Consider the following 27,872-nt stretch of genomic DNA (forward strand, 5'->3'; position numbering starts at 1 on the left):
GGTTGCAAGTTCAAATCTCCGAGCTGACAAGGTACACATCTGTCGTTCTGCCCCTGAACAGGCAGTTAACCCACTGTTCCAAGGCCGTCATTGAAAATAAGAATTTGTTCTTAACTGACTTGCCTAGTTAACCTCTCTTGGATATGTGGGACGCTAGCGTCCCACCTAGCCAACATCCAGTGAAAATGCAGAGCACCAAATTCAAATAAATTACTATAAAAATTAAACTTATGAAATCACACATTCAATATACCAAATTAAAGCTACACTTGTTGTGAATCCAGCCAACGTGTCAGATTTCAAAAATGCTTTACTGAGGATAGCACCCCAGCAAACGATCACAGACCATCATATTTCAACCCTCCAGGTGCGACACAAAACGCAGAAATAAAGATTTAATTCATGCCTTACCTTTGACAAGCTTCTTCTGTTGGCACTCCAATATGTCCCATAAACATCACAAATGGTCCTTTTGTTCGATTAATTCCGTCGATATATATCCAAAATATCCATTTATTTGGCGCGTTTGATCCAGAAAAACACCGGTTCCAACTCGCTCAACATGACTACAAAAGTTACCTGTAAGCTTTGTCCAAACATTTCAAACTACTTTTATAATACAACTTTACGTATTTTGTTACGTAAATAATCGATCAAATTGAAGACGGGATGATCTGTGTTATTTACCGGAGGAAAACAATGTGTAGCATGCTTTCTGGTCACGCGCCTCTAACAAACAGTACACTTCACTCGAGTCTCATTCTAAACATGGCTACTTCTTCATTTTTCAAATGAAAAACCTCAACCAATTTCTAAAGACTGTTGACATCCAGTGGAAGCGATAGGAACTGCAGAAAGGTCCGTTAGAAATCTGGATTCCCAATGAAAATTCATTGAAAAGAGAGTGACCTAAAAAAAAAAAAATCTGAATGGTTTGTCCTCGGGGTTTTGCCTGCCAAATAAGTTATGTTATTGTCACAGACATCATTCAAACAGTTTTGGAAACTTCAGAGTGTTTTCTATCCAATACTAATAATATTATGCATATATTAGCATCTGGGACTGAGTAGGAGGCCGTTTACTCTGGGCGCACTTTTCATCCAAATGTGAAAATGCTGCCCCCTATCCATAAGAAGTTAAATAAAGGTAAAATAAAAAAAATACAGAAGATAGCCCTATTTGGTAAAAGAGCAAGTCCATATTATGGCAAGAACAGCTCAAGTAAGCAAAGAGAAACGACAGTCCCATCATTACTTTAAGACATGATCAGTCAATCCGAAAATCCTAATCGCAAAAACCATCAGGTGCTATGATGAAACTGGCTCTCATGAGGACCGCCACAGGAAAGGAAGACCCAGAGTTTCCTCTGCTGCAGAGGATAAGTTCATTAGAGTTACCAGCCAGAAATAGTCCATTTTAAAATTGAATAAACTGCCTTAAATTTGCTGGACCCCAGGAAGAGTAATGGAGATCCATAATAAATACAAATACAGAACTGCACCTCAGATTGCAGCCCAAATAAATGCTTCACAGAGTTCAAGTAACAGACGCATGTCAACATCAACTGTTCAGAAGAGACTGCGTCACTACTAAAAGACATCAATAAGAATAAGAGACTTGCTTGGGTCAAGAAACACGAGCAATGGACATTAGACCAGTGGAAATCTGTCCTTTAGTCTGTGTCCAAATTTGAGATTTTTTGTTTGTCTTTGTGAGATGCAGAGTAGGGGAACGGATGATCTCTACATGTGTGGTTCTCACCGTGAAGCACGGAGGAGGAGGTGTGAAGGTGTGGGGGTGCTTTGCTGGTGACACTGTCAGTGATTTATTTAGAATTCAAGGCACACTTAACCAGCATGGCTACCACAGCATTCTGTAGCGATACGCCATCCCATCTGGTTTGCACTTAGTGGGACTATCATTTGTTATTCATCAGGACAATGACCCAAAACACCTCCAGGCTGTGTAAGGGCTATTTGACCAAGAAGGAGAATGATGGAGTGCTGCATTAGATGACCTGGCCTCCACAATCACCCAACCTCAACCCAATTGAGATGGTTTGGGATAAGTTGGACCACAGAGTGAAGGAAAAGCAGCCAACAAGTGCTCAGCAACTCCTTTTAAGATTGTTGGAAAAGCATCTCAGGTGACTACCTCATGAAGCTGGTTGAAAGAATGCCAAGAGTGTGCAAAGCTGTCATGAAGGCAAAGGGCGGTTTTGTTTAATTTGTTTAACAATTTGTGGATTACTACATGATTCCATATGTGTTATATCATAGTTTTGATGTCTTCACTATTATTCTAAAAAGTAGGAAATAGTAACAATAAAGAAAAAACTTTGAATTAGGTGTTTCCAAACTTTTGACTGGTACTGTAAGTATTCAGTACTTTATTGAAGCACCTTTGACATCTCTACCATAAAGGCCTGATTGGTGTTCTGCAGAGATGGTTGTCCTTCTGGAAGGTTCTCCCATCTCCACAGAAGTACTGTAGAGTTCTGTCAGAGTGACCATCGGTTTCTTGGTCACCTCCCTGACCAAGGCCCTTCTCCCCCGATTGCTCAGTTTAGCCCGGTGGCCAGCTCTAGGAAGAGTCTCGGTGGTTCCAAACTTCTTCCATTTAAGAATGATGAAGGCCACTGTCTTCTTGGGGACCTTCAATGCTGCAGAAATGTTTTGATACCCTTCCCCAGATCTGTGCCTCGACATAATCCTGTCTCTGAGCTCTACGGACAATTCCTTTGACCTCATGGCTTGGTTTTTGCTCTGACATGCACTGCCAACTGTAGAACCTTATATAGACAGAAAATCATGTCCAATCAATTGATTTTAGCACAGGTGGACTCCAATAAAATAAAATCAATTCAAATGTTATTGGTCACATACACATGGTTAGCCGATGTTAATGCGAGTGTAGCGAAATGCTTGTGCTTCTAGTTCCGACCGTGCAGTAATATCTAACAAGTAATCTAACAATTTCACAACAACTACCTTATACACACAAGTGTAAAGGAATGAATAAGAATATGTACGTAAAAATATATATGGATGAGCGATGGCTGAACGGCATAGGCAAGATGCAGTAGATGGTATAGAGTACAGTATACACATATGAGAGGAGTAGTGTAGGGTATGTTAACATTATATAAAGTGGCATAGTTTAAAGTGACTAGTGATACATTTATTACATCCATTTTTTTATTATTAAATTGGCTAGAGATTGAGTCAGTATGTTGGCAGCAGCCACTCAATGTTAGTGATGGCTGTTTAACAGTCTAATTGCCTTGAGATAAAAGCTGTTTTTCAGTCTCTCGGTCCCAGCTTTGATGCACCTGTACTGACCTCGCCTTCTGGATGATAGCGGGGTGAACAGGCTGTGGCTCGGGTGTTTGTTGTCCTTGATGATCTTTTAGGCCTTCCTGTGACATCGGGTGGTGTAGGTGTCCTGGAGAGCAGGTACTTTGCACCCGGTGATGCGTTGTGCAGACCTCATCACCCTCTGGAGAGCCTTACAGTTGTGGGCGGAGCAGTTGTCGTACCAGGCAGTGATACAGCCCGACAGGAAGCTCTCGATTGTGCATCTGTAAAAGTTTGTGAGTGTTTTTGGTGACATGCCAAATTTCTTCAGCCTCCTGAGGTTGAAGAGGCGCTGTCACCACGCTGTCTGTGTGGGTGGACCATTTCAGTTTGTCCGTGATGTGTACGCCAAGGATCTTAAAACTTTCCACCTTCTCCACTACTGTCCCATCGATGTGGATAGGGGGGTGCTCCCTCTGCTGTTTCCTGAAGTCCACGATCATCTCCTTTGTTTTGTTGACGTTGAGTGAGAGGTTATTTTCCTGACACCACACTCCGAGGGCCCTCACCTCCTCCCAGTAGGCTGTCTTGTCGTTGTTGGTAATCAAGCTTACCACTGCAGTGTCGTCTGCAAACTTGATGATTGAGCTGTTCACCCATGACTTTATGGCCACGCAGTCATGGGTGAACAGGGAGTATAGGAGAGGGCTGAGAACGCACCCTTGTGGGGCCCCAGTGTTGAGGATCAGTGGGGTGGAGATGTTGTTTCCTACCCTCACCACCTGGGGGGCGGCCTGTCAGGAAGTCCAGGGCCCAGTTGCACAGGGCGGAGTCGAGACCCAGGGTCTCCAGCTTAATGACGAGTTTGGAGGGTACTATGGTGTTAAATGCTGAGCTGTAGTCGATGAACAGCATTCTTACATAGGTATTCCTCTTGTCCAGATGGGTAAGGGCAGTGTGCAGTGTGATTGCGTCGTCTGTGGACCTATTGGGGCGGTAAGCAAATTGGAGTGGGTCTAGGGTGTCAGGTAGGGTGGAGGTGATATGATCCTTGACTAGTCTCTCAAAGCACTTCATGATGACAGAGGTGAGTGCTACGGGGCGATAGTCATTTAGCTCAGTTACCTTAGCTTTCTTGGGAACTGGAACAATGGTGGCCCTCTTGAAGCATGTGGGAACAGCAGACTGGGATAAGGATTGATTGAATATGTCCGTAAACACACCAGCCAGCTGGTCTGCGCATGCTCTGAGGACGCGGCTTGGGATGCCGTCTGGGCCGGCAGCCTTGCGAGGGTTAACACGTTTAAATTCTTTACTCACATTGGCTGCGGTGAAGGAGAGCCCGCAGGTTTTGGTAGCGGACCGTGTCGTTGGCACTGTATTGTCCTCAAAGTGAGCAAAGAAGTTGTTTAGTTTGTTTGGGAGCAGGACATTGTGGTCCGCGACGGGGCTGGTTTTCTTTTTGTAGTCCGTGATTGATTGTAGACCCTGCCACATACCTCTCGTGTCTGAGCCGTTGAATTGTGACTCTACTTTGTCTCTATACTGACGCTTAGCTTGTTTGATTGTTGTAGAAGTTGTAGAAACATCAGATTATCAACTGAAACAGGATGCACCTGAGCTCAACTTCGAGTCTCATAGCAAAGGGTCTGAATACTGAATACTATTTTTAATACATTTGCAAACATTTCTAAAAACCTGTTTTCGCTTTGTCATTATGGGGTATTGTGTGTAGATTGCTGACAAAAAATTTTTTTAATCCATTTTAGAATAAGGCTGTAACTTGGAAAAAATCAAGGGATCTGAATACTTAACGAAGGCACTGTATACACACACACACACACACACACACACACACACACACACACACACACACACACACACACACACACACACACACACACACACACACACACACACACACACACACACACACACACACACACACACAAAGGCAGGCTGTCCTTCACCTGAGCTCATTTTAAATGGCATTGCGGGTCGTCACAGCAGGAAACAAAATGCCAGGCCTCAGGAGAGAAAAAAACTACGATGTACAGGATGACTCGTGGCTTTGTTCACACACAAGTGCACACACACACACACACACGTTCAACTTCATACACACACACACACACATACACATAAACACATTTGCACAGACACACAATACAGCAACTACAGTAGCTCTCTACACTTCCAGATGCCTGTGTACGTAGGTCAGCCCCAAAATTCTTTTTCTTATCAACTGTATACAAGAATTTACTCTGTGTTGTCTTATGAATTCAGCATTCTCTGTGTTGGTTTTGCCAATCCCCATTGTTACGCCTCTGAGAAGCAGCGGTTACATCATGTAGGTCTGATATCTGATTGGAGGTTAACTTTACAGTAATGCTATTGGTCAACAACTCAGGTTTTGTATCCTAACAACTCATTAGCATACAAAAGGGCCTACGATTCATTGCTATTTCTCTTATTTGTTCCTGAACTACTGTGTTGAGATTTTTGTTCTTTCTTTCTTTCTTTCTCTCTTTCTCTTTCTTTCTTTCTTTCTCTTCCCCCCACCCCACGGGCTTTTGGGGCATGGTTAGAATAATGCTTGTTAATGCTTTTAAGTTAAGTTTATGCCTTGTATGTGAATCCATTCATTTTAGAAAGTAATTAAATACACCTGTATTTAGAATTCTATTTTCAGACATTTCTTCATTGCCTGTTACTCTAACTCTAACTAAATATAATATAAGTATTCATGAGAGAACAACATTTATGCCAACATTTATGCCTTTTCAATCTTCTTGCAACAGTGTCGAGCTTATTTAATATTACAGTTGCCAGATATCTCAAACATAATCATTTTTTCTGAATTTTTGCACCAACTCCCAACTCAACCCTGTTTTCAGTCTATAACAAACAATGTATTGAGATCAATTTTATATTGAGTGATACAATAAAATATACTGTATATAGTAGAGACTGATGCAGCCTAGGAGGTGAAGACTGTAGGGCATGCCTGTCTGTCTTCAGGCTTGTGTGATGTGTGTAAAGCGATATTCATCCATACTGTGTAGCGTACACACCACTCTGTAGGACACTTTGTGTGTGTGTGTTAGAGCTGCCCTCTCGCATAGAAAGGTCAGGTGTTATACACTTAAAAAGCTAATCTGTGTTTGTGTGTGTGTGTGTGTCTCCGGCCTGCCTGCGTGTGCGTCAGCCTCTAATGATGAGGATGATGGAGGGACTCAGAGGAGGAGTTAGAGCTGAGGTTTTGGTGCGAGCACCCGGTGGGAGGCTAGGCGATTGGGGAGGGGGCTTTGAAGAAACTTGTTGGATGGCCGTCCATTAATATAAAAGATGTCCTGTTTCAAAGTGCTTTATTCAAGCTCAGAGTTACCGGCGCTCACAGAAGAGAACATGTCCACAGGAATGTTCCCTCTGTCAATTTGCAAAAAAGAAAGAAAGAGAGAAAAGGAATGGAGGAGAGAAGTGTGGGGGGTATGTAAGGTCGGTGTGTGTGTGTGGGGGGGGGGGGGGGTGTTCCTGTGTGTCCACTGAGCTCCTTTTGCCTGCCAGCCAAGCGTCTCTGTTTCAGAAGTAATGCACCGTCTCAAAGCCACAAAAGTACAGAAAAGAAAGACCGTCTGCTTCTCTTGTTACATGAAAGTGGTTTTATCCACACCGCCCGGCAGTATATCAGCCTTGAACTTGGCCACTGGAGACGCTCACCCATCTCCTGTCTGCGTTTTATCAGAGAATGTTATAAACGAGGCTTTCTGATGATGGACTGATTTACTAGTGGCTATTCATTTTGTTTGGTCAGGAGTGTCTCTGCATCACTAGGCAGGGAGGCTGAGACAGCAGTTCATGTCTCCATTTCTCTCTGGCTGACGTGTGTCTCAGTCTGTGTCTGAGTGGATGTCTCTGTTCACTACCAGTCAAAAGTTTAGACACACCTACTTTCCAGGGCTTTTCTTTATTTTTACTCTTTTCTACATTGTAGAATAATAGGGAAAACCTCAACACTATCAAATAACACGTGGAATCAGGAAGTAAAAAGTGTTAAACAAATCCAAATAGATTTTTATATTAGATTTTTTTCAAAGTAGCCATCCTTTGTCTTGATGACAGCTTTGCACACTCTTGGCATTCTCTTAACCAGCTTCATGAGGTAGTCACCTGGAATGAATTTCAATTAACAGGTGGAATATGTGGAATATCTTTCCTTCTTAATGCGTTTGAGCCAATCAGTTCTGTTGTGACAAGGTAGGGGTGGTATACAGAAGACAGCCCTATTTGGTAAAAGAGCTAGTCTATTTTATTACATTTACATTTACATTTAAGTCATTTAGCAGACGCTCTTATCCAGAGCGACTTACAAATTGGTGCATTCACCTTATGATATCCAGTGGAACTCTTTTAAGGGGGGGGGGGGGGTTAGAAGGATTACTTTATCCTATCCTAGGTATTCCTTAAAGAGGTGGGGTTTCAGGTGTCTCCGGAAGGTGGTGATTGACTCCGCTGACCTGGCGTCGTGAGGGAGTTTGTTCCACCATTGGGGTGCCAGAGCAGCGAACAGTTTTGACTGGGCTGAGCGGGAACTGTACTTCCTCAGAGGTAGGGAGGCGAGCAGGCCAGAGGTGGATGAACGCAGTGCCCTTGTTTGGGTGTAGGGCCTGATCAGAGCCTGAAGGTACGGAGGTGCCGTTCCCCTCACAGCTCCGTAGGCAAGCACCATGGTCTTGTAACGGATGCGAGCTTCAACTGGAAGCCAGTGGAGAGAGCGGAGGAGCGGGGTGACGTGAGAGAACTTGGGAAAGTTGAACACCAGACGGGCTGCGGCGTTCTGGATGAGTTGTAGGGGTTTAATGGCACAGGCAGGGAGCCCAGCCAACAGCGAGTTGCAGTAATCCAGACGGGAGATGACAAGTGCCTGGATTAGGACCTGCGCCGCTTCCTGCGTGAGGCAGGGTCGTACTCTGCGAATGTTGTAGAGCATGAACCTACAGGAACGGGTCACCGCCTTGATGTTAGTTGAGAACGACAGGGTGTTGTCCAGGATCACGCCAAGGTTCTTAGCACTCTGGGAGGAGGACACAATGGAGTTGTCAACCGTGATGGCGAGATCATGGAACGGGCAGTCCTTCCCCGGGAGGAAGAGCAGCTCCGTCTTGCCGAGGTTCAGCTTGAGGTGGTGATCCGTCATCCACACTGATATGTCTGCCAGACATGCAGAGATGCGATTCACCACCTGGTTATCAGAGGGGGGAAAGGAGAAGATTAATTGTGTGTCGTCTGCATAGCAATGATAGGAGAGACCATGTGAGGATATTACAGAGCCAAGTGACTTGGTGTATAGCGAGAATAGGAGAGGGCCTAGAACAGAGCCCTGGGGGACACCAGTGGTGAGAGCACGTGGTGCGGAGACAGATTCTCGCCACGCCACCTGGTAGGAGCAACCTGTCAGGTAGGACGCAATCCAAGCGTGGGCCGCGCCGGAGATGCCCAGCTCGGAGAGGGTGGAGAGGAGGATCTGATGGTTCACAGTATCAAAGGCAGCCGATAGGTCTAGAAGGATGAGAGCAGAGGAGAGAGAGTTAGCTTTAGCAGTGCGGAGCGGAGCGCCTCCGTGACACAGAGAAGAGCAGTCTCAGTTGAATGACTAGTCTTGAAACCTGACTGATTTGGATCAAGAAGGTCATTCTGAGAGAGATAGCAGGAGAGCTGGCCAAGGACGGCACGTTCAAGAGTTTTGGAGAGAAAAGAAAGAAGGGATACTGGTCTGTAGTTGTTGACATCGGAGGGATCGAGTGTAGGTTTTTTCAGAAGGGGTGCAACTCTCGCTCTCTTGAAGACGGAAGGGACGTAGCCAGCGGTCAAGGATGAGTTGATGAGCGAGGTGAGGTAAGGGAGAAGGTCTCCGGAAATGGTCTGGAGAAGAGAGGAGGGGATAGGGTCAAGCGGGCAGGTTGTTGGGCGGCCGGCCGTCACAAGACGCGAGATTTCATCTGGAGAGAGAGGGGAGAAAGAGGTCAAAGCACAGGGTAGGGCAGTGTGAGCAGAACCAGCGGTGTCGTTTGACTTAGCAAACGAGGATCGGATGTCGTCGACCTTCTTTTCAAAATGGTTGACGAAGTCATCAGCAGAGAGGGAGGAGGGGGAAGGAGGGGGAGGAGGATTCAGGAGGGAGGAGAAGGTGGCAAAGAGCTTCCTAGGGTTAGAGGCAGATGCTTGGAATTTAGAGTGGTAGAAATTGGCTTTAGCAGCAGAGACAGAAGAGGAGAATGTAGAGAGGAGGGAGTGAAAGGATGCCAGGTCCGCAGGGAGGCGAGTTTTCCTCCATTTCCGCTCGGCTGCCCGGAGCCCTGTTCTGTGAGCTCGCAATGAGTCGTCGAGCCACGGAGCAGGAGGGGAGGACCGAGCCGGCCTGGAGGATAGGGGACATAGAGAGTCAAAGGATGCAGAAAGGGAGGAGAGGAGGGTTGAGGAGGCAGAATCAGGAGATAGGTTGGAGAAGGTTTGAGCAGAGGGAAGAGATGATAGGATGGAAGAGGAGAGAGTAGCGGGGGAGAGAGAGCGAAGGTTGGGACGGCGCGATACCATCCGAGTAGGGGCAGTGTGGGAAGTGTTGGATGAGAGCGAGAGGGAAAAGGATACAAGGTAGTGGTCGGAGACTTGGAGGGGAGTTGCAATGAGATTAGTGGAAGAACAGCATCTAGTAAAGATGAGGTCAAGCGTATTGCCTGCCTTGTGAGTAGGGGGGGAAGGTGAGAGGGTGAGGTCAAAAGAGGAGAGGAGTGGAAAGAAGGAGGCAGAGAGGAATGAGTCAAAGGTAGACGTGGGGAGGTTAAAGTCACCCAGAACTGTGAGAGGTGAGCCATCCTCAGGAAAGGAACTTATCAGGGCGTCAAGCTCATTGATGAACTCTCCAAGGGAACCTGGAGGGCGATAAATGATAAGGATGTTAAGCTTGAAAGGGCTGGTAACTGTGACAGCATGGAATTCAAAGGAGGCGATAGACAGATGGGTCAGGGGAGAAAGAGAGAATGTCCACTTGGGAGAGATGAGGATCCCAGTGCCACCACCCCGCTGACCAGAAGCTCTCGGGGTATGCGAGAACACGTGGGCAGACGAGGAGAGAGCAGTAGGAGTAGCAGTGTTATCAGTGGTAATCCATGTTTCCGTCAGTGCCAAGAAGTCGAGGGACTGGAGGGAAGCATAGGCTGAGATGAACTCTGCCTTGTTGGCCGCAGATCGGCAGTTCCAGAGGCTGCCTGAGACCTGGAACTCCACGTGGGTCGTGCGCGCTGGGACCACCAGGTTAGAGTAGCAGCGGCCACGCGTTGTGAAGCGTTTGTATGGTCTGTGCAGAGAGGAGAGAACAGGGATAGACAGACACATAGTTGACAGGCTACAGAAGAGGCTACGCTAATGCAAAGGAGATTGGAATGACAAGTGGACTACACGTCTCGAATGTTCAGAAAGTTAAGCTTACGTTGCAAAAAATCTTATTGACTAAAATGATATAGTACTGCTGGCTGGTGAAATAGGCTAGCTAGCAGTGGCTGCGTTGTTGACTTTGTTTGAAAGTGTAGCTGGCTAGGTAACCTCTAACTGGCTAGGTAACCTCGACAATTACTCTAGACTACACAATTATCTTGGATACAAAGACGGCTATGTAGCCAGCTAAGATCAAACAAATCAAACTGTTGTACTGTAATGAAATGAAATGTAATACTACCTGTAATACTACCTGTAGAGCAAAGCGGAATACAACTACTCGCTCCAAACCAAACCGGGAGTGCGTATCGTAGAGGGAGAGGCAATAGAAGTGTTGTTTCTTGTATTATTGTCTTTTGTGTCTTTAGAGGACTGCTTCACCTTAATGTCCCCTTTCCCTTTTCTTCTGTCCTTATTTTGTCCCACTTTGTCCCTTCTTTGTCCCTTCTTCTCTTCTGCCAACTAGACACTCCTTGTTAGCTAGCTAGCTTCTTTCAGGAATGTCCCTAGCAACTGCCTAGCAACAGGTAAACAACTTAGCTAGCTAAGAAAACGGTATAATTTTATGAAAAATTGTTACTTTTTCAAAAGCCTTTCTTCTTTGTTTGCTGCTTTTATGCCAAGAACAACTCAAATAAGCAAAGAGAAACGACAGTCCGTCATTACTTTAAGACAAGAAGGTCAGTCAATCCGGTTTCTCCAGTGCAGTCGCAAAAACCATCAAGCGATATGATGAAACTGGCTCTCATGAGGAACACCACAGGAAAGGAAGATCCAGAGTTAGCTCTGCTGCAGAGGATAAGTTAATTAGAGTTAACTGCAACTCAGATTGCAGCTGAAATAAATGCTTCACAGAGTTAAAGTAACAGACGCATGTCAACATCAACTGTTCAGAGGAGACTGCGTGAATCAGGCCTTCATTGTCGAATTGCTGCAAAGAAATCACTACTAAAGGACACCGATAATAATAAGAGACTTGCTTGGACTTAGAAACATGAGCAATGGACATTAGACCAGTGGAAATCTGTCCTTTGGTCTGATGAGTTCAAATTTGAGATTTTTGGTTCCAACCGCCGTGTCTTTGTGAGACGCAGAGTAGGTGAACGGATGTACTCCGTTCACCTACTGTGTGGTTCCCACCGTGAAGCGTGGAGGAGGAGGTGTGATGGTGTGGGGGTGCTTTGCTGGTGACACTGTCTGTGATTTATCTAGAATTCAAGGCACACTTAACCAGCATGGCTACCACAGCATTCTGCAGCGATACGCCATCCCGTCTGGTTTGAGCTTAGTCTCACTATCATTTGTTTTTCAACAGGACAATGACCCAACACACCTCCATGCTGTGTAAGGGCTATTTGACCAAGAAGGAGAGTTATGGAGTTCTGTGTCAGATGACCTGGCCTCCACAATCACCCGACCTCAACCCAATTGAGATTGTTTGGGATGAGTTGGATCGCAGAGTGAAGGAAAAGCAGCCATCAAGTGCTCAGAATATGTGGGAACTCCTTTAAGAGTGTTGGAAAATCATTCCAGGTGAAGGTGGTTGAGAGAATGACAAGAGTGTGCAAAGCTGTAATCAAGGGAAAGGGTGGCTACTTTGAAGAATCGCAAATATAAACTATTTGACTGGTACTTTGTTTCTCTGTGTTTCTGTCTGTGTGCGTTTGTCTGCATGTGCATGTCTCACTGTCTCTCTCGCTGTGTGTGTGTGTGTGTGTGTGTGTGTGTGTGTGTGTGTGTGTGTGTGTGTGTGTGTGTGTGTGTGTGTGTGTGTGTGTGTGTGTGTGTGTGTGTGTGTGTGTGTGTGTGACTAGAACTGTGTACAAGCGGTTCTGAGTATCATCATCACTTTTTAATATGAATTGTTAAGTTAATGAAATGCTTTAGCAAAGTATATTTTTTTAAAGTTGGCACTGATTTCATAGGAGTCATCTGGTCTCTGTTTGAGGGGACGTCTGCCAGTATTCTGACGTCTTGGCTGAGATATGATGGATGATTACATCAGTTGAGAAGGGGTGCACTGTGATCTCCCAGTCTTAGCCTGGAATACGCCTTAGTCACAGTCTCTCACACACACAGACCGACCGCAGTGTGTGTGTGTGTGACGTCGGACAAGTAAAGATAGAGATAGCGAGTAGGCCCTTCTGAGGTGAACATCTCATAGTGAAGTGGGTAGAGTAGCAGGTCAGCAGTGGTCAAACGGAGACGCAGACCCGTACACACCATTAGGAACCAACAGTCCTATCCAATACCCTACCGCAGAGTGCCCATAGTTGGTGTGGGGTTAGAACGGTTGGGCTTTGTGCTTGAGTGTGTGTTTGTGTGTGTCAGCATGTATGTACAGTTTCTGAAACCAGGTTGACCTGGCCTAAGGTGCTCATTCAAGTTTCTCTCTCCCCTCATAACCCCTTCTTCTCTTCATCTGTCTATTGAACAGGGTCATCACTCTATCTGACAGGCACAGAAGGCTAGCTAATGACCACCTCTCTTATCCACACAAGCACACACACACACACACACACACACACACACACCCACACACACACACACACACACACACACACACACACACACACACACACACACACACACAGTCCCCCGCCTCTGACCTGACAAGTCCTAAGCCGTCATTTCCTCATGTTGCTTATTTTACAACACATTTCTCCCAGAAAGCCTTCCAACTCTGCCCCCCTCCATCCATCCATCTCTCCCTCCCTCCATCTGGTTTGAATCTGCAGGCTATATCTGTGTTACAGATAGGTGTATGGACTGGTGATTTCTCTTTCATTTCTCCTCCCTCTTCCTTATCCTCCCTTCACAATGGCTCTGCTTGTTTGGGGACTTCATAAGGGACTGGAGAGGCTGTCAATGTGTGCTGTGCTGTGCAGGCTTATCATTAGGGTCCTGAGTTTTCCTGATCACTTGACTTCACCAGGAAAGCCTTTTGAACCCTAATTTATGAAGAGTGAGCCGTACCTCGTTGCGTAAGTGTCACAACCCTCTTTTGGGAGACCGATATCTCTTGATGAGTTCACGACATTTTCTCTAGATTGATGTAATACTCTGAAAACAGAGGCAGATACTTCATGAAACCTTTTCTATCTATTCACAATAGCCGTTATGTTGTTTAATGGTCCATGTGTTTTCTATAAAACAGTCTCAAATAAAAATCGGAGTGCAGTTTACCCAAATTAGTTTTGTTATTGTGTTATCTTTGTGAAATGCAGGCTGCATATTACCTCATCCCAAGGCTAGTGTTGGATATCAATGATTCAAGTTGGCCTTAGTGGGAGTGACCTTACTGAGTAAAGTATTTGTCATTTAATTTGAGCAAATCACACAACTGTGAGGTGTGTTTCCAAGTGGAGGCAAGAACTGTATGGAATACACATACGGGTTAGGGGGAAGGTGTTGTGGGAGATGATTGGCTGGTAGATTAAGCCAGGGAGGGGGTTCGAATAATCTCACCCGGGCGCCATTGTAAGCGTTTTTTGCACGGGCTGAAAGTTGATTGCATTCGATTATGAACCGAGCTGCCTCCCAGGCATGAGCCAGGTGCCCCGCTCTGTCCGACGGCGAAGTTGGCTCAAAACAAAAGTGATGTAATTAAGCACGTTTAGTAATGAGTAGGATTCTGTTTTCCCATGCAAAAGTGATTGCTTATGATAACACTATCTGCCCTACCAATGAAAACTAGATTGAAAATTCCAAAATGTATTTTATACAGAAAGGGTTGTATGTTTCTGGGCGATGCACCATGCTGCCTTGTTGACAACATGACCGAGCAGTGCAGATTACTGTTCGATTTGAGGAGGACGCTCCTCCCTCCCTGCCTTCGCCCGGACCAGATGAATCAAACCCCTTCATTGCCTATGCTCTCGATCTTTCTATTGGCTAACAAAGGCCAAGTTTGCCGTGTTGGTCCACCAGACTCTTTGCTCATTTGGGCGGAAGTGTCTGGTGAACGTGATTAGACTGCATATACAGCTTTTATGTTGGGAAATAGGGTAGAACTGACATTGATAAATATCTGAGTGTCTATTGCGACTTGTCATTATAGGATTCATCTTTGTGTTTTTACCCAACACTCTCCCATTATTATCTGTGGTCTGTTGATAAAATACCTGCTTTCACTTATTCAATACTATAGAAAACCATTTCATATGTAGTTTTAGGCCGAGCAATGTGGTACACATCCAGGACATGGATTTGACCACAAAATCCCCAACCCTGGTCAAGCTTTAAAGGGATATTGCACGATTTCTCAATTTCGTTTGTTTATCTACTTTATCTACCCAGAGTCAAACGAAGTCATGGATACCATTATTATTATTAGCATATCGTTATCGTAGTGCAATTGCTGGAAGTCTCCCGGGAGCTAGCTACTCTCATTAGCAGGGGAATAGACTTTCTAACTACTCCAAAACTTGGTGGTAGGTAATTTGGTCATCACAACATCTACCCCTGCGCTCACAGACACCATAATGGGACGGATACAAAATTGCGATCTCTATACATTTCTTTGCGACAATGGGGAAAGACTGAGGAAGTGGATAGAATCTTAATATTATCAGTGAAATAATTTTTTGGGGAAAATATTGATTGCTATGTTTAGCTTTGTACGACTATAAATGACCAACCACCCAGTTTTGGAGTAATTAGAAGCAGGGGTTGGACCCGGTTCAAGCAACAGAACCGAAAACCGGAAAAGAACGACATTTTTCAAGGAACAGAATCATAACCAGGAACGAAAGTGATCTATACTGTTCCGGGAACAGAATCATTATTTTAAAAGCATGGAAACCGGTTAATAACGGTCTTTTACATTTTGGGCATCTTTTTACAGTCCCACAAAAACGCAATAAACCGCCTAGGCAAAGCCCTCCCTCTGTCAATCAGGAACTACTTCCAGTGCCTGCCTACCAGCTGAAATTTTTTGCAGTGTAGACTACCTGCCCCTCCCCCAACGAAGCATAGCTCTAGCCTACTGACATTACAAGTGTGATTCAGAAGATAAGGAGAGAGATTTTTAATTGGAGTATAATGGTTTAACTTTTTCAATGCTTGTTGGGGATACTAGGAATGCTGTAGTTATCACATTTCACAATGAATTTATTAGCTACGAAAAGGTAAGATGTTTTTAATTTTGGTGCCGCTCTGCACACACAAGGTTGTTAGCTTGCGAGCTTCTCTGGTCCAACGTTAAGCCAACTCTGAAGTTCAAAGACATTCAAAGTTCCTCCATTCAGGCCTAATTCAGATAATATATGTCATCACAAGATGCCCAGAGCTTCAAGCCATGCCTCTTCCTTCTCGCTCTCTCCCCACCCACAACATGTAATTTACATCTCACGCCCTACACTCGTTTTTCCATCACGCATGTTTAACAACTCATTGAGCTATAGCTTGCCCGCTCCATAGCAAGCTGCTCTATCCGCACTGCATGATTTGTAGTTTAATGTCAAGCTAAATGTAAAACAAAATAAGATTTCAGAGGTTTAAAAAGTAACAGAAGAAAAACAATATAAACCAGTACTTTTTTGGTGTTCAAACTGGTTCAGAACTTTATCTTGCTGGTCGGAACAGTGGAATGGAACAAAAAAAATCTTGTTCTGTTCAGAACGAAACGAATGGGAAAACATTTTTGTTTCAACCCCTGGTTAGGTCTATTCACCTGCATGTGAGAGGACCTGGATACTGTACCGGGAGACTTCCAGCAATTGCGCTATATGCTTGCTATCTTCAATAATCTCCAAACTGCACGCAGAGACATACAAATGATATCCATGAGTTCCGACTCTGGGTAAGTAGATAAACGACCTAAATCTCAAAATCTTGCCGTATTCCCTTAACGCTGGACTGGTGCAAAGCTGACAGCTACTCTCTTTCTCTCTCTCCCTCTCTCTCCTTCTTTCTCAATCTCTCCTACTCTCTCCTTCATCCATATTACTCTCTCTGTCTCTCTCTCTCTCTCTGTCTCTCTCTCTCTCTCTCTCTGTCTCTCTCTCTCTCTCTGTCTCTCTCTCTCTCTGTCTCTCTCTCTCTCTCTCTCTCTCTCTCTCTCTCTCTGTCTCTCTCTCTCTCTGTCTCTCTCTCTCTCTCTCTGTCTCTCTCTCTCTCTGTCTCTCTCTCTCTCTCTCTCTCTCTCTCTCTTCTCCCCTGCGTCCTCCATCCTTCTATGTAATTATGGACTATTTTCTTTGTTTTGTCTCCTTTTCAAGACAGAGGCAAGGGAGACCATCCCCAGGATGCTGGCAGAGCTGGACCTGGGCAGGACAGAGAAGTGTGTGAGGGTCAACTCAGTGTCCAGCGGCCTGGCCAATGCTGACCTACAGGTCATCCTGCAGGCCGAGGTTCTGCCTCCAGCCCTGATGCTGCCCAAGGTGGAGGACGCAGCAGAGGTGCAATGGGTATGTGTCTTTTATGTGTGTGTGTGGAGGTTTTTGCTTCATGAGTGATTGCCTGAGACCTAAGACTTGTGTTAGCTCCCAGCGCTAACACTAAGACTTTGGCTCAGTGAGCTAACACAGTCTTGTAGTGTGCAGTCTGTGTCAAACCCAGTTTGACACATCGGTGCAGTGATTTGGATTCCATCATTTGCCATCTGCTGCTAGAGTTGATGCGGCTAGATTGGTGGAGGGCAATGTTCCCTCTAAACTGCGTGTGTGTGCGCGCAGTAGCCCAGAAACTGCCATGCAGCTCCCCCGGGACTGCCACAGAGAAATATCAGCCCACAGAGAGATGCACGAGATTGAACTTCACTAGACTTTCTGGAGCAGTGGTCACAAATCGGTCGATCTCGACAAACATTCTGTAAAAAACTGTTGGTGGTATGTGCCCCTGATTCAGCTGCTCTGCGCTCCGGGTAGACAAACTGTTGCCATTTTGAACCATTTCATCTGTCTGAAGGTACAAACTGCCTTCCCGGTGAGCCCAGAGAGCAAATCAAGTGCGCTATAGGCTTACCCCTGGCCAATCGGATGGCTTAGATCACCGTGTCTGCAGTAATGTAGCAGGCATAAAAGAAAGCTACACCAAAGATGATACTGTGAGATTTCAAAACGTTTAAAACCATGACTAGGTGTGAGACTGTCAACGAATACAGCAAAGAGATGCTGTTTTTATGAGCGAGTTCATGTTTAAGTTCTTACTCATCACTGTCAACACTTTTTATTCAACACTTTCATAAGCCGTAAAATGCGTGTTGTATTTCCACTCAGCGCTACAACAAGCAGTGCAGCAGAAATGAATGGTATGTGTATCTATAGGCTTGCATTGTTGTTATTATTAGTGGCTTGGGTCTTTTTTAATATGGAGGAATATTTCACTTTCTCTGTTCGCAGGAGTAACATTAATTTGTGCATGAGGCAGAAATAATGAGGTGCGACTCAAATTTCGCAATCAGCTGGAAGTCCATGTCCTTTTTTGGTCAGCGGAGGAAAGGGAGAGCGGAGTGATGTTGATAGGCGGGACCTTCAGTCAGCTGTTCTCTCCCTCCGCTGAGACTGACCATCAGATGCAGGCACCATCAGCCCAGTTAAATAAAAAGTAAATGATTTAAATGTATGCTCACTCAGCTGTGCTTCACAAGTAATACAACAACGGATCTATTACCGGTGTGATCATATAGCCCATTTTGAAATATTTCAATTTTTTGAATTGCCCGAACAACAATGCATTCACTGGCAGGGAAATGAAAGCAAAGCCAGCATGCGGTGATAATGTATTGGACCTATAGCGTACTGCACAAACCTCATTGCTACAGTTCTGTTTTTAATTGGTTAATGTTGCGTAGGCTTATGTTTTTTTAAGTCACGTAAAAAAAATCTGAGCGATAGATCTCTGCTTGCATTTTGACTCTGTGATCTTGACCCAGAAAAGGTTGGTGACCACCGTTCTGGAGTTTTCCCTGTTAACCCTATCAACGTTTCCCTTTACTTTGGCAATTGTGATCGAATCAAAGCAATATCAGCCACTTTCAATGCAGCATACCGAAAAACAAAACAAACTATGCAAGAGATTTTTTTCTTAATTGGACTGTGTTAACAGCTTGAGCTGTCGTGAGTAGATGCGCTTGTCTTGTTTCTATCCTTTGCTAGTTACTGAGTTATTAGCCAAGTTGTAGATAATTTGGGGAGCTATTGCTTCTTACAGGAGCACAAAGCGTGTACATTTCATCTTTGAAAAGTGAGTCAGGTAAAGAGCTTCTTTTTTTCTTCTTAAAGTTGCAGTGATGTATTTTGAGACAGGCTTGAATAAGCTAAGTAGCCAATAGGCAGAGGGTAGCATGATTTGTCTGATTCTCTGCAATAATGGTAATAATGCATTTCATTTTGTAAAGTGGTTTCTTGCATCAAACACAACATTTTCAGTCACCTCGTTGTCTGAAGGACAAGTGGATAAACAGATTAATGTTTTTTTCCCTCCAAAAGTCTCATGGAATGTAGAGCTACATTGAACACAACAATGAACATTGGCTGCTACTGTAGGCTGAATGATAGAACAGCTATTTCTATGTTAAAATGTTATGGGATGCATTTTCTCCGTTGTTTTTGATGGTAGGCCTCTGGTAAGTCAAGTCCCAAGTCAAGACAGGCAAGTCCGAGTCAAGTCTCAAGTCTTAGCACTGAAGTCCCAAGTCAAGAAAGGCAAGTCCGAGTCAAGTATCAAGTCCTAAACTTTGAGTTTCGAGTCCTTAACAAGTCATAATGTTCTCTTCACCAAATGTCGTACCATTTCATATTTTTAACAAGAGTAATAGTTAGTATATTACATTTACACAAATCATGAATGCTTTAAAAATATATATTTATTACTTGCCAAATAAACTTGATTTCCATGGAAATACATGGGTAGCCATGAGAAAGACCCCCTCCCCCCATATCGATCGACTATCGAGGATCGCTATGGGGCACAATCGGGCGATGTAGGCTTGTACACAATCGCCCAACCTTAACACACACACACACTCACTCTCTCTGTGTGGTTACAGTAGGCTAACGTATGTCAATGGTTTCAGGAACAGCAGTAACATCAGGCAGGATTTAGGCTACCAACTGCCTTGCCAGTTGTAGCTCAATCTTGGGTGCAATGATCACATTCCCGCAGTGACTGACTATGTGGAGGCTCATTGATTTAACGTTACGTTAGCCTACATGCTACACTAGTCAAGTAATAAAATATATAGCTGTCGGCTATATTAGCAACGACTTAACGTTCTTTGTGCAGCTTCAAATGTCGAACAAAGTTACACCAGTCGCCTCCGTCTGTAATTTTCTTTCCGGCATGTTTTGCAAGTTGCAATCCGTTTTTTGTTGACTACAGCGTAGTCTTTATATCCTAAAATTATAATTTGGGGTATCATCTTTCCAAGGGCTCCGTCGGAATTCACGCACGACGTTCCTCTGCACTGCCACGCGCAACTTTTTCTCAGCTAGCACATTTTGATTGGCTGAAGAGTAGATGCGCTGCACACTTTTTTAAATAGCATCATTTTTAATATTTGGGCGTGGGGAGGGTATCAAGTCAGTTCGAGTCAAAAGGCTCAAGTCCAAGTCAAGTCACGAGTCATTGGTGTTAAAGTCGAGTTGCAAGTCATCATATTTGTGACTCGAGTCTGACTCGAGTCCAAGTCATGTGACTCGAGTCCACACACAACTTAAAACTGTAACTTAAAGCGGGTACAGTCTCAGTGTTCACAGTAAACGCACGATGGACATCGCACAGAATCTTGCACAGAACATTGGTGGAGGGGGGATGAATTGTAATAGAGTTGGTCCAGTTTCTAAACCTTGTCTGGGAGCTGAAGACTTGCATTTACTCTCTCAACTATTGCCTAGGCTTAAGCTCAACATTCTTGTGGCGCTCCGACGACCCGTGTTCAAAACCCAGATCACATCTTGTTCAACATCTTGCGCAACGGAAGCAGAAAATAGGAGAAGTGAGAAACTAAAAATACTCAAAACATTTCTGCCTTCTTCCCTCCCCCCTCTGTCTTTAATGCACACAGCGGCCCTCATGGACAAACCCAATGCAGTAAGAGGAAACCACGGGAATCTTCAAAGTAATAACAACAAACTTTGCCATTTCTCCATCAAGCGAGGGGAATTGATCCCTGTGGCAGGGCCCAGGGAGAGGCCCAGTGTTGCTCTTGGCCCTCGGTAAAAAAACAGATGACATTTCTTTAGCTGCGGCTTTAGAAGTTCCATAGATCTCTGAGCGAGCGCAACTGTGTCTTGCTCTACCCACTGTGGAATTTGGGGAAATTGGAGAGCACTTATTGAACTATGAGTTGAGATGCCATGTGTTATATCATATTATGATATAAGATGGTATATATCCGTTTATAAGACAGTTATTAATCAAATCATAATTAACAAAAGAGGCCATTATAGTTTCTGAACTGAACATACAGCATTTTTAATCGGAGTTCCCAATTTGACACCTTTCTTGTTTGTTAAATGAGAATGGATGTTAGTCATTGAACGGTGTGTGTGTGTCAGTGAGTGAGTGCATGACATTGTGTCTACACTTTCACTTTCTTTAGCCCCGCTGAATGGATACCTCAGTCTGTCCCGTCAGCTCTAGGCCCTGCGCCACTCCAGACATACGTCAACCATGGGAGACAACGAGCTCGTGGTTCCGGTTCTGTTGGCATGCATTGAAACGTATAATCATAATGATGATATGTTAATCATAATGATACATAAGAAATTCAGACCAGGTAGCGATTACTTTTTCCAAAGTCAAGACAGAACTTAATTTATTGATAAGACAGATAGCAGAATTTACCATCCATTGAGTTAGACTCAACCAATAATTCCATGTTAATCGCCCCAAGCTACACAGTAATAATCAATTAGCTGATATAGCAACTATTGAATCTAAAACAGGGGAATTCCTATCAGAACCAAAATTAATCAAAGTTTCTCCCACTTCTATAAAGAATTGTACACTGCAGATTGTAAATCCACACCAAGCCAGCCTGTACAAAAATGAATTTGTTGCTGCAAACTAAATAGTGTGCCATGAAATGTTGCCAAAAGTTGGCAAACGTTTTAAATCTCACACAGCGGTTGCATTAAGGAGAAGTATATGTTTAATTCTGTAAATAACACTTGTATCTTTTATCAATGTTTATTATGATTATTTCTGTAAATTGATGTGGCTCTGTGCAAATTCACGGGATGTTTTGGAGGCAAAACCAAATGTAAACTGAGGTTTTTGGATATAAATATGAACTTGATCGAACAAAACATACATGTTTTGTGTAACATGTTGTCCCGGGAGTGTCATCTGATTAGGAATATCAAAGGTTAGTGATTCATTTTATCTCTATTTCTGCTTTTTGTGACTCCTCTCTTTGGTTGGGAAATCGCTGTATGCTTTCTGTGACTAGTTGCTGACCTAACATAATGATATGTTCTGCTTTCGCCGAAAAGCCTTTTTGAAATCGGACACTGTGGTTGGATTGACAAGAATTGTATCTTTAAAATGGTGTCTAATACTTGTATGTTTGAGAAATTTGAATTATGAGATTTCTGTTGATTGAATTTGACGCCCTGCAATTTCATTGGCTGTTGGCGAGGTGTTCCCCAGTCCTAGACAGGTTAAGCTTAAGGCCCTGAGTCTCAACCCCGCCCTGTGCGATTGGGTCCTGGACTTCTTGACGGCCCCCCCCCCAGGTGGTGAAGGTAGTAAACAACATCTCCACTTTGCTGATCCTCAACACTGGGGCCCACAAGGGTGCGTGCTCAGCCCCCTCCTGTACTCCCTATTTACCCATGACTGCGTGGCCATGCACGCTTCAACTCGATCATCAAGTTTGCAGACGACACAACAGTAGTGGGCTTGATCACCAACAATGACGAGACAGCCTATCGGGAGGAGGTGAGGGCACTCATAGTGTGGTGTCGGTAAAACAACCTCTCACTCAACATCAACAAAACAAAGGAGACGATCGTGGACTCCAGGAAACAGCAGAGGGAGCACCCCCCTATCCACATCGACAGGATAGCAGTGGAGAAGGTATAAAGTTTGAAGTTCCTCAGCGTACACATCACGGACATGGTCCACCCACACAGACATTGTGGTGAAGAAGGCGCAATAGCACCTCTTCAACCTTAGGAGACAGAAGAAATGTGTCTTGTCACCTAAAACCCTCACAAACTTTTACATATGCACAATTGAGAGCATCCTGTCGGGCTGTATCACCGCCTGGTACCGCAACTGCACCACCCACAACTGCAGGGCTCTCCAGAGGGTAGTGCGGTCTGCACAGCACATCACCCAAAGTAAACTACCTGCCCTCCAGGACACCTACAGCACCCAATGTCACAGGAAGGCCAAAAAGATCATCAAGGACAGCAACCAGTTGAGCCACTGCCTGTTCACCCCGCTACCATCCAGAAGGCAAGATCAGTACAGGTGCGTCAAAGCTGGGACCAAGAGACAGAAGCTATTTTTCAGTCTCAAGACCATCAGACTGTTAAACAGCCATCACTAAAACAGAGAGGCTGCTGCCTACATACAGACTTGAAATCAATGGCCACTGTAACAAATGGATATCTAGTCACTTTATTAATGCCACTTCAATAATGATGTTTATGTATCTTGCATTACTCATCCCATTTGTATATTCTGTATTTTAGACCATCTATTGCATCTTGCCTATGCCACTCGGTCATTGCTCATCCATATCTTTATATGTACATATTATTATTCCATCCCTTTACTTAGATGTGTGTGTATTTGGTCGTTGTTGTGGGATTATTAGATTACTTGTTAGATATTGCTGCACTGTCGGAACTAGAAGCACAAGCATTTCGCTACACTTGCATTAACATCTGCTTACCATGTGTATGTGACCAATACAATTTGATTTGATTTGAAACAAGTCTCTTCTTCTTGGTGTCCTTTAGTAGTGGTTTCTTTGCAGCAATTCGACCATGACGGCCTGATTCACACAGTCTCCTCTGAACAGTTGATGTTGACGTGTCTGTTACTTGAACTCTGTGAAGCATTTATTTCAGCTGCAATCTGAGTTGCAGTTAACTCTAATTAACTTATCCTCTGCAGCAGAGGTAACTCTGGGTCTTCCTTTCCTGTGGCGGTGCTCATGAAAGCCAGTTTCATCATAGCGCTTGATTGGTTTTCGCGACTGCACTTTAAGAAACTTTCAAAGTTCTTGAAATGTTCCGTATTGACTGACCTTCATGTCTTAAACTGATGATGGACTGTCATTTCTCTTTGCTTATTTGAGCTGTTCTTGCCATAATATGGACTTGGTCTTTTACCAAATATGGCTATCTTCTGTATATCACCCCCACCTTTTCACAACACAACTGATTGGCTCAAACGCATTAAGAAGGAAATCAATTCCACAAATTAACTTTAAATAATGCGCACCTGTTAATTGAAATGCATTCCAGGTGACTACCTCATGAAGCTGGTTGAGAGAATGCCAAGAGTGTGCAAAGCTGTCATCAAGGCAAAGGGGGGCTTCTTTGAATAATCTAAAATATATTTTGATTTGGTTAACACTTTTTTTGGTTACTACTTGATTCCAAATGTGATATTTCATAGTTTTGATGTTTTCACTATCATTAAACAATGTAGAAAATATAATTAATAAAGAAAAACCCTTGAATGGGTAGTTGTGTCCAAACTGTTGACTGGTACGGAAGTATCTGTCATATCTTTAATCTGACCATAGAGGAAAGTATTTGTCCTCAGGCCTGGAGGGAAGGCACAGTAAATCCGCTACCTAAGAGTGGTAAATCAGCCTTCACTGGTTCTTTAAAGCAGACCTATAAGCTTGCTGCCAGCTCTTAGCAAACTGTTGGAAGTAATTGTGTTTGACCAAATACAATGCTATTTCTCTAAACAAATTAACAACAGACTTTCATTATGCTTATAGAGAAGAGCACTCAACATGTACTGCACTGACACAAATTATGATGATTGGTTGAAATAAATTGATAATAAAAAGATTTCAGTGCAGCCTTTGAAATTATTGACCATAACCTGTTGTTGAAAAAACGTGTGTTATGGCCTTCCACAAACTTCCCTCAATAGAGCTGGTGTAACGGAGTCATTAGGCCTCCTTGCTCGCACACGCTTTTTCAGTTCTGCCCACAGATTTTCTATAGGATTGAGGTCAGGGCTGTGTGATGGCCACTCCAATACCTTGACTTTGTTGTCCTTAAGCTATTTTGCCACAACATTGGAAGTATGCTTGGGGTCATTGTCCATTTGGAAGACCCATTTGCGACCAAGCTTTAACTTCCTGACTGATGTCTTGAGATGTTGCTTCAAAATATCCACATCATTTTCCAGCCTCATGATGCCATCTATTTTGTGAAGTGCACCATTCCCTCCTGCAGCAAAGCACCCCCACAACATGATGCTGCCACCCCCGTGCTTCACAGTTGGGATGGTGTTCTTCGGCTTGCAAGCTTCCCCCTTTTTCCTCCAAATATAACAATTGTCCTTATGGCCAAACAGTTCCATTTTTGTCTCATCAGACCAGAGGACATTTCTCCAAAAGTACGATCTTTGTCCCCATGTGCAGTTGCAAACCGTAGTCTGGCTTTTTTATGGCGGTTTTGGAGCAGTGGCTTCTTCCTTGCTGAGCTGCCTTTCAAGTTTTAGGACTCGTTTTACTGTGGCTATAAATACTTTTGTACCGGTTTTCTCCAGCATCTTCACAAGGTCTTTTGCTGTTGTTCTGGGATTGATTTGCACTTTTCCCACCAAAGTACATTCATCTCTAGGAAACAGAACGCGTCTCCTTCCTGAGCGGTATGACGGCTGCGTTGTCCCATGGTCTTTAAACTTGCGTACTATTATTTGTACAGATGAACGTGGTACCTTCAGGCATTTGGAAATTGCTCCCAAGGATGAACCAGACTTGTGGAGGTCTTGTGAGGTCTTGGCTGATTTCTTTTGATTTTTCCATGATGTCAAGCAAAGAGGCACTGAGGTTGAAGGTAGGCCTTGAAATACATCCACAGGTACACCTCCACTTGACTCAAATTATGTAAATTATCCTATCAGAAGCTTCTAAAGCCATGACATCAATTTCGGGAATTTTCCGAGCTGTTTTCAGGGGCAATGAAAGTCAGTGTTTTTCTCCCCCCCCCCCCCCCCCCCAAAGCTCCCCACTCTCAAAAAATTTATTTCTCAGTTTTACTTACACTCAAACTTTGGAATTAAAGAGGCCAGGTTCCAAAGCTGTCCATGATTTGGCTTTGACCTCTGCATTTAAGTACAGAAATAAATAAATGTTAGAAACATAGCTAGACTAACTTGGCTATATCAAATTCAAGGTCAACTCTAAAGTTAGCTTGCTATCAGAATTTGCATCCATCCTCCTCAACTTCACAAGTCTGACTAATGCTTGCAATGTCAGAAACCATTGAAAACCAGTACAGGAATATTGGCTAACACAATAAATCACCATGCAAACTTGCCAAATACCTTTGGTTAAATTACCCCAGATGGAGAGTAAGTAAAATCTAGCTATGGTAACTTAGCTGGCCAGCTAACTTAGCTAACGTTAGCTAATAAGTGAAACCATGTCCGAGACGTGTCAGACTAAGCCAGCTAAGGTAGCTAGCTAGCTAACTTTAACTAGCTACCAAATGTCGAAAAAACCATACATTTAGTTATATTCCGCGAAAACACACACACACACACACACACACACACACACACACACACACACACACACACACACACACACACACACACACACACACACACACACACACACACACGATAACATTGGCACTACACATACACATGGATTTAGTACGGTATATATGTGGTGGGGGGGGGGGGGGGAGTATGGGCCTGAGGGCACCCAGTGTGTTGTGAAATTTGTGAATGTATTGTAATGTTTTTAAAATTGTTTAAACTGACTTAATTTTGCTGGACCCCAGGAAGAGTAGCTGCTGCTTTGGCATAATAAATAATAAATACAAAATACAAATAAGCTAGTGTTGCATGGCTACCGTTTGGGGCTGCCTGACGGGTTGGACCAGTAACCAAAAGTTTGCTGGATCGAATCTCCGAGTTGACAAGGTAAGAATATGTCATTCTGCCCCTGTGCAAGGCAGTTAACCCACTGTTCCCCAGTCGCCGATGACGTGGATGTTGATTAAGGGGTTGGGTTAAATGCGGGAGACGCATTCAGTTGTACAACTGACTAGGTATCCCCCCTTTCCATATTAGCTAACGTTACCACAGCCCGAGTTATTAGTTCAGAAAATGACTAGCTAGCTAACGGTTGTTACCTAATTATGATAGAACAACATATTTAACCTGAATGACTATCAAATTCATAATTTGTAACATTTGTTACTTACCGTTTGCACGGTTTTCCGTCAGCCAAAACACTCTTTCAAAATAATGTTAGCCGTGTCCACTCGTCAGTCACCTAGTCGTACTAGAACTAGAATATTTGCTAATATAATATAATATCACGTGCTGGTGGCAAGAAAATTAATCCACTGGCTGGATCAAATATCTATAGCCCAGCCTTGACCTTTTGACACGTATGAACACATGGGTGTGATCATTCTGCAATGGTCCCTGCAACGTACACTCAAACCTGCGTTTGAGCTGGCCGCAGTTTTTTCGCAGAAACATTTTGCACAAAAACAGTGTTATGCCCTCAATGTGAGCAGTTTATTGTTAATGCAATATTCAGACATTCACAGAAGTAGCGACAGCATAACACAGTTCTCATCAAAACCGGAAAATCTAAATGTATTAGTCACATGCACATTTTTAGCAGATGTTATTGCGGGTGTAGCAAAATGCTTGTTTTCCTAGCTCCAACAGTGCAGTAGTATCTCAAAATTCGCAACAATACACACAATTAAGAAATGTATAAATATTAGGATGAGCCATGTCGGAGTGGCATTGACTAAAATACAGTAGAATAGAATACGCTATATACAGTGGGGAGAACAAGTATTTGATACACTGCCGATTTTGCAGGTTTTCCTACTTACAAAGCATGTAGAGGTCTGTAATTTTTATCATAGGTACACTTCAACTGTGAGAGACGGAATCTAA

The 27,872-nt window shown here is 43.9% G+C and overlaps 1 protein-coding gene across 2 annotated transcripts in view; it reads left to right on the top strand.

Annotated features, from left to right (window-relative positions):
• The window catches only part of clybl (citrate lyase beta like), a 175,037-nt gene that overhangs the window by 91,190 nt on the left and 55,975 nt on the right, over window positions 1-27,872 (top strand). For both annotated transcript variants that reach the window (XM_071356129.1, XM_071356128.1), the window contains exon 3: window positions 17,009-17,197. In XM_071356129.1, coding sequence (XP_071212230.1) covers window positions 17,009-17,197 — 189 coding nt within the window. The remainder of the gene's footprint in view (window positions 1-17,008; window positions 17,198-27,872) is intronic.

Source organism: Salvelinus alpinus, chromosome 20, assembly GCF_045679555.1.
Source record: "Salvelinus alpinus chromosome 20, SLU_Salpinus.1, whole genome shotgun sequence".
Lineage (NCBI taxonomy): Eukaryota > Metazoa > Chordata > Actinopteri > Salmoniformes > Salmonidae > Salvelinus > Salvelinus alpinus.